This window comes from Aplysia californica, unplaced genomic scaffold (assembly GCF_000002075.1).
Source record: "Aplysia californica isolate F4 #8 unplaced genomic scaffold, AplCal3.0 scaffold00296, whole genome shotgun sequence".
Classification (NCBI taxonomy): domain Eukaryota; kingdom Metazoa; phylum Mollusca; class Gastropoda; order Aplysiida; family Aplysiidae; genus Aplysia; species Aplysia californica.
In genome coordinates, this window is record NW_004797566.1 from 331313 (window position 1) to 338951 (window position 7639).

Below are 7639 nucleotides of genomic sequence, written 5' to 3' on the forward strand. Positions count from 1 at the left end.
TTATTATTATTATTATTATTATTATTATTATTATTATTATTATTATTGTTATAATAATAAAAATGATAATAATAGTAATAAGCTTGTATGTATCGCACAGTCGTGCTCAACAGCAAGCTCTATTTGCTTTATTCTATATCATTATCCCAGCACACCCTATGACATACAGATACATTCTCCCCGCGAGGCAAAAATCTTGGGTCACTGGTAAAGTGACCAAACGCAAACTGATGGGGTCTCTCATGGCCTAGAGATTAAGGTGTTCACCTCTCATTCAATAGGTCCCGGGTTCGAATCCGGATAGCGGCGAACACTTTTCTTCTCTAAAGTTTTCTACTTGCACATCCTTTCCTGCTCTCTAACAATGTTCTCTCGTCTGCTTTCGTCCTCACTTTCTGCCCACATCCCCTCATCTCCTTCACCCCCTCCTCTGGGCTCCTGACGCTTTCTACCACCTTTCTACTGCTTCTCTTTGGCTACTTCTTTCTGCTGTCTTTCAGCCACATCTCTGATCTTATGGTAGGTAAGATCTACACCTAGCCATCTCGGACAATGGCGAAAAATCTCGGAGGTCCCGTGCGCAAGTTACGAACATTAAAGTTAAAGATCCTCTGGTGGTCCAAAATAGATAAGAGCAGGCTTCGGCCGCCATCCGGGCAAAATTCAAAATTTACTACTAACTGAAAATATTTAGAGCGTCTCCTGCGCCCTCATATGACTTTATAAAGTTGCGAGCGCCATTATAACGATTTAGGAAAAACAATAAATTTTAAAATAATGTGTAACTGTCTATAGTGACGTACCCATTCCTATCTAAGTGAAGTGAAAAACATACGTGTAAAGTGTCTTTCTAAGAACACAATCTCGGGCCCCGGACGAAATTCGAACCCACGAGGTTAAAATTGCGAGTTCAAGAGTCTAACTATGAGGCCACCAATTTAATAATAGAATTTATTAAGGAAGTTTGTTATGTTGTAACATTGGGTGACACTGTTGGCTGTGCACAAATGTGGCAAAACCTTCCATATACACAATCTTAAAAAGGAAATACTTTGTGTGTATGTGTGTTCTGTGTGTGTGTGTGAGTGTGTGTGAGTGTGTATGTGTGTGTGTGTGTGTGTGTGTGTGTGTGTGTGTGTGTGTGTGCGTATATGTGTGTATGTTTGTGTGTGTATTTGTGTGGGGGATAAATGAGTGTGTTTTTGACATATTTGTATGTTTGTATGTTTTTGTTGCTTTTTTATTAATATATTTAAAATCCCAAAAACGTAAATTTTTACATACATTTGGCTGGGGACAGTACTTACAAAAGATCAATAGTATACCTAACGCTTTTTGTTGTTAGGACCGTTACACAATGTTGTTTTCTTTTCGACGAGGAGATGTTACAGTGACGGAGTTGTATGATTTAGTCAGCAGTGTTTCATTTCAGAAATCAGGAGAGATAAGATTTTTTGGGCAAGGTGCTTCACATATTGAAACGAGCTATGTGGATACACATTAATAAGTGATACTAAATACCAGCAATTCCATGGATCATTTGAATTATTGATATAACCATGCGTCGGCTTTGTTTTACGGGTTTTGTACACGAACGGAAAATGCTGAAAATACACTATTCTTCTCGTATAGAAAACAAAAGGGAATGTTGTTATAATTTTGACTTCATGTGAAGATCTTATAATTAGTTATTACTGACGAGATCTATTGGTTTGCTTTAATTAAATTCTTGCAGTATCACACTGAAAATTTATATTTCAATTACATAATGAACAGCAGAAAAAAATACAACATTGAATGAAAAACAAAAAGACAATAACGAAAAAAAAAATAATTTGTAGTTAACCGTTGTTTGACAAGTCTTATTTGACTTCATAAAAGTAAAAAGCACAATATTTCAGCTCAGATGCATTAATTGAAACTAAAGCTACTTTGAAATGTTTTGTTGCTTATAGTTGCAAGACTTGCAGATAACTAAAAGCGTACAATGGTGACTTTGGAGCTTCAAAAATATTGTGTAATTGATTCTCTTGTGATAGATCATCTGAATCTCTGTAAATGGTTACTTTTGTGAACTTATCTTTTTATTTTTTATTTTTTTATTTTAGAACATTTTTTGGGAATCTCCCTATCGTGTCAAAGTGTAAATTACATGACGTACTTTAATCACAACTTTTTTCAAGGTAGATCTACACCAAGCTGCAATTACTCACGCTGGTCGCGTGTTTACTGAAAATGCTATAACTGTATTTTCTTATAATACTAAATTACAGCATATAACAGGTTTCTACTTGAACGGGGATTTGCGCTATGCAAATACTATCTATTATCATTATTATTCACAATGTGAAAGGGAAGCTTTTACTAAAATGAGTATAATAATATAAGATGTCCACTAACTTGCGTGTGTGAGGGAAGGGGGGAAGAGAGAGAGAGAGAGAGAGAGAGAGAGAGAGAGAGAGAGAGAGAGAGAGAGAGAGGAGAGAGAGAGAAATAGAGAGAGAGAGTGAGAGAGAGAGAAAGAGAGAGAGAGAGAGAGAGAGTGAGTGAGAGAGAGAGAGAGAGAGAGAGAGAGACTTTTTAAATTCGCTTGTTCGTTTGGTTTGAGGGAGGAGGTTGGGGTTTTTTTCAGCTTTAACTGTTTGTTGCATTTTTCATTCTTAATGACATGGGAGATGTTTCACCCATCGTACTTTTGTTGTTGGTTTGAGTCTCAATGCTTTAGCTTACTTTTGATACGGGTTTTACGGCATTTGAAATACAATCAGGTCACATCTTGCGGAAGGACAGAGGTAATGTATTAAAGGAGAGTAACAAACACAAGAAGGAGGAGAAATAAAGAGGTAATGTGCTTGATAGAAAAGAAGGAGCAAACCACACCAGAGCACCTGCCAACTACTCACAAGAAACAACGGCCCCCACCCTTTCATAAGTTTTCCAAATTTAAAACTATTTTTATGTTCTCGTACACAGAGAACATATTCGTTGGGAATAATTATTATTAGTGAAAAGGTCCAAGTTTGATAACTCAATAAACTCTTTATGAGAAATATTTTTCTGAGTTGTTTCCCTTTTTCCGAGATTCGCTTCCGTTATCACAAGGCCACGATCAGACTAAAATCAAAACTGATTTTCAAAAATCAAAAATGGAAAATATATAGATCTGTAGTGAAAGTTTTACAGCATCTTTAACACAATTAGGAGAGTAAGCCGGATTCCACGTTTAGGCTTTCCCTTTGACATCCACCCTTTGGCGCTCACATGGCCATGGCCTTATTATGCACTTGCTAGCGCTGTAAATCCTTATCAAAACAATAGCCTTTTCATTGTCATCATAAGTATTTACTCCGCATGCTTCAAACAAAAACTCGTATTTTTTCTTCCGTATTCCCAGTTAGTACCGTATGTGAACAGTAATTTCCCATTTTTGCCTGCACGTTGCACCTCGGTGATACATGATAAATATGGGTCTTCCACTGTATCCTTTACTTTCTTTTTCGTGATTAATTAGGTGTACCAAAGTCTGTGGTGTAGAAGTTAAGCTCTTTGCCGTGTCACTCGTTTGACTTGGGTTTGATATTTGAATGGGGAGGTTTGATTTTTACTTAATCAAATTTCCGACATTCAAAGATATTCGCCGCCTAATAACGTTGATTAAAAGGAGGGGGGGTGAGGTGTGTGTGTTTGTGTGTGTGTGTGTGTGTGTGTGTGTGTGTATGTGTGTGTGTGTGTGTGTGTGTGTGTGTGTATGTGTGTGTGTGTGTGTGTATGTGTATGTGTGTGTGTGTGTCAAACCCACACCATTTCCATTTCAAAGATGTTTGAATGAATACAAGTCATTCGTAGAATGTTCAATGGGGCACTGCTGCATTGGACCTCATTGGACGATATGAAAATGGGCGACTCATACCGTGAATTCCAAACGTTCCCAAGAAATTGAAATGGTCATAATGTGAAAAAAGAACCATCAAACAAAATGAAAACAAACAAACAAGAAACAAAACTTAAACAGCGTATACAGATTTTATCTCAAGTTTTTGGTTTGGAAAATGGGCCTCAAGGATCACCCCTATCTTTATGTTTCACAATTAAAAAACACGAAAACACTTAATCAAAGCCATGATGCTAACAGATCGAAATATATCATTGCATTCAAGATTATCAAGACAAAATTTAATAATGCATTATTCAATCTATATTGAAGAGTAATGCACATTAATACAATAACGATGCGTCCTTCAGACCATCAAGAGAGTCATCAGGTCATCGTCGGGGGAGTTGACACCCTTAGTGTTTGCACTGACAGTCAGTGCGTACGCTTGGCATTTGGTGGTGAAGCTGCAGGGTGACAATACCTGTAACAAAAGAAAATACAATTTTAATGGCCCTTCAATAATCCTGCTCTGAGCTAACATTCAAGGGATGTAGCTTCTCTTGGATATGGAAAATACAAATGCAGATATTCGACATTCACAACTCTTCGAGTAAATACAACAGAGACTGGTGACGTTCAACGGACGGAGAGCCCCTTTTACTTGGTGATTTTGGGTGTAATCCCGATTTTTGAGTTGTTTAAATTAAGCAACAAAAATACAAATGTAAAGGCTGTTATTGTTGTGTAGACCTAGTGTGTGCCTATCCATAATGGGCCTGCATTTTTTTTTTCACACAAAGAACGTTTCAACGAAAAGAAGTCTATGTTAAGAAATAGAAATCTGATCCTCAGAAGCTCCAGTTCGGTTTGAGATAATTATGATACTTGAAACTGATTTCTTGTTGTTTTTTATGTTATAAATTAACGAACCTGTATTACTTTTTGACTTCCCCTTGTATAATGACACTGTGAAAGCCGTCAGTTGGAAATATAATACATTAAAGGCTGATACCCTCAACACGTTTTTAGGGGAATCTGTTACATTCTCATCTTTTCTTTTCTTCTATTAACATTGCAAGCAAAACTACCAAAAAGTGGAATCGAAAGGAATTATATTATAAACATTAGTTGATATGACACGTCAGTTGTGAACTGTCAGAAATCTGTTGAACATAACATAGACAGTGTACTGAACTTATTGTATTGATCCTGGTCAGAGCGTCACTCTATTTATTTTCTCCAAATGTTTTTCTGTATCTAAATCAAAGTCGCCCTTTCAATTTACCTGCCTTTCTCTCTCTCACTCTCTCTCTCTCTCTCTCTCTCTCTCTCTCTCTCTCTCTCTCTCTCTCTCTCTCTCTCTCTCTTTTTTTTTTCTTCTTCTTCTTCTTCTTCTTCTTCTTCTTCTTCTTCTTCTTCTTCTTCTTCTTCTTCTTCTTCTTCTTCTTCTTCTTCTTCTTCTTCTTCTTCTTCTTCTTCTTCTTCTTCTTCTTCTTCTTCTTCTTCTTCTTCTTCTTCTTCTTCTTCTTCTTCTTCTCTCTCTCTCTTTCTCGATGTCTGTTTTCTGAGTCTCTTTCTCTGTCTCTATCACTCTCTCTCGGTCTCCCTTTCTCTCTCTTTCTCTTTCTGCCTCCCCCCCCCCCCCCTTTTCCTCCCCATTCCTGTTAGCAAACGTTTTATTAGTGAAACCTTCTATCCATGTTGAAAGTCAACTGAAATTTCTAGTGCAGCAATAAAATTAGAATCAGCAAATTATGTTTATGACGAAACAAACAGAAAAAAACAGGGGATGCTTTGCGAGCCAAAAGGCATTAAGAGCATTAGGAGTATTTTTATGCCTCATCGGCCTCACAACAGCCGAAAATGACGTCATGCGATAAAAGTACCAAAAGCTGAAACGAAAAGCGAATCCCACCGTGATTCAGTGCCAGTTTTCTTGGAAGAAGAAGAAGAAGAAGAAGAAGAAGAAGAAGAAGAAGAAGAAGAAGAAGAAAAAGAAGAAAAAGAAGAAGAAGAAGAAGAAGAAGAAGAAGAAGAAGAAGAAGAACAACAACAACAACAACAACAACAACAACAACAACAACAACAACAACAACAGCAACAACAACAACAATAGCAACAACAAAAACAACAGCAACAACAAGAACAAAAACAACAACAACAACAACAACAATAACAACAGCAACAACAGCAATAACAACATCGTTGTAATTATACAATGGACTAACCAGCCAAAGCTCCCTGGAATCCGGAGTTGTAGTCTGTGGCTACCTCGTTGTGCTGGTAGTCAGTCCTTGAGTCTGTGTAGACGTTTCCAAGGTCAGGGCCGCCTACGACAGCGCCTTGGAGAATTTGTGGGCTGTTGGCATGGCTGTTCAGGTCCGCGCTACCGCACGTTCCGTGAGTGGGGCAGGATCTAGATAGAGTTGAGGTGAGAGAAAAATGTGAGGCATCGTGGTGAAATCAGACGCTCGCCAAAATAATGAAATCCGAGAAATGGGCTTTATTATATTTTTACTTTTCTTCTTCTTATTTTTAATGAGAGGGGGGGGGGGGTGAGTATTCATTTAAAAAATACGTGTATGTTTGGTTTTTAATGGAAGATTGTTGATAAAAGGCAAAAAAAAATTCTAATTTGCAGTTTCCAAGGACTTTTAATCTATGGAAGTCACCAAACTTTGGTGTCCATTTTCATGCAAATTTTACCTCTGAAACCAGACGACCCCCACCTTCTTCATTCGCAAATATTTTAACTTCTATTTAAGATAAATTGATATTTTTTCATCGAAAGCAAGGCAAATGGACCGATAACTCCACATGTTTGAAAATTGACGAACGCCTGATCCCATTGCGTTTTGACACAAATAGAATAAATATATAAAATTATTTATCTTAGAATTATCAGGGAAATGCTGCAATAAGAAGGCAGAGGGAATAGAGATATGTTGATAAAGGAGACATGTGGAGATAGATTTGTTGCTCTGAATTTTACGAGGTGGGAAGAAGTAAGTAGCAGGCCTGGAGGTTCGTTGGCTGGGCAAGGCCGGCGAAGCTGGTTACTTTTAGTCTGCTAGTGGACAAGAGATTGGCTGTTGGTAATATTTTTTATTCAGTTTCATGTAAATCCAAATTAATATTTATCAACATTGAAATAACACTTTCCCTATAAAAATACGCTCAAGAGGAGAATAAGGGGCCTGCCAATGTGTTGTCGCACCACAGAGCTCGTTCCTAAATCTCAGTTTATCTCGCTGGCTCAAAACGTTGTTGCACCAGCTGTGCTGTCACGATGCGTGCCTTTGTATTCCGCCCTCAGCGGTGACATCACCCAGCTCGGCAAATTGAGCAGTTGCCGTCAGAGTGGAAAAAATCAGCAGAATATCACCTTTCTTGCCGATTTGGCTCTCCTGTTGCTTACAAAGGACGAATCTGTCTTTAACAGTACTGCTTATACTTTCATTTGTAATATTCATCATTAAACCTGTCTCTAGAAACGTTTAGTTAACAAGTAAATATACTGTCACGATGACTCAAATTCTTTAGTTTTTGTAAGAGTTTTACGGAACTTGCATCACAATACGGTTATATAAATGCCTAAGATTAGAGATGTTACAAGTGAGTAACAAACACAAAAAAGAAGGAGGAGAGATGAGGACGAAAGATGCTTGATAGGAGAAAGAAGGAGCGAACTACACCAGTGGAGGGGGGATGCAAAGATATAGGTATAAATGTGTCTGTATGTGTATGTGTTTGGAAGGGCGGCCG

The 7639-nt window shown here is 37.8% G+C and overlaps 1 protein-coding gene across 1 annotated transcript in view; it reads right to left on the bottom strand.

The window, feature by feature from the left end:
• Positions 1 to 4016: 4016 nt before the first annotated feature.
• LOC101853706 (endoglucanase E-4) overlaps positions 4017 to 7639 on the bottom strand; it is a 14648-nt gene continuing 11025 nt past the window's right edge. The window contains exons 10-11 of the mRNA XM_005101730.3: positions 6103 to 6290; positions 4017 to 4355 (exon numbers count right to left, since the gene is read on the bottom strand). Coding sequence (XP_005101787.1) covers positions 4288 to 4355; positions 6103 to 6290 — 256 coding nt within the window. The 3' untranslated portion in view covers positions 4017 to 4287. The remainder of the gene's footprint in view (positions 4356 to 6102; positions 6291 to 7639) is intronic.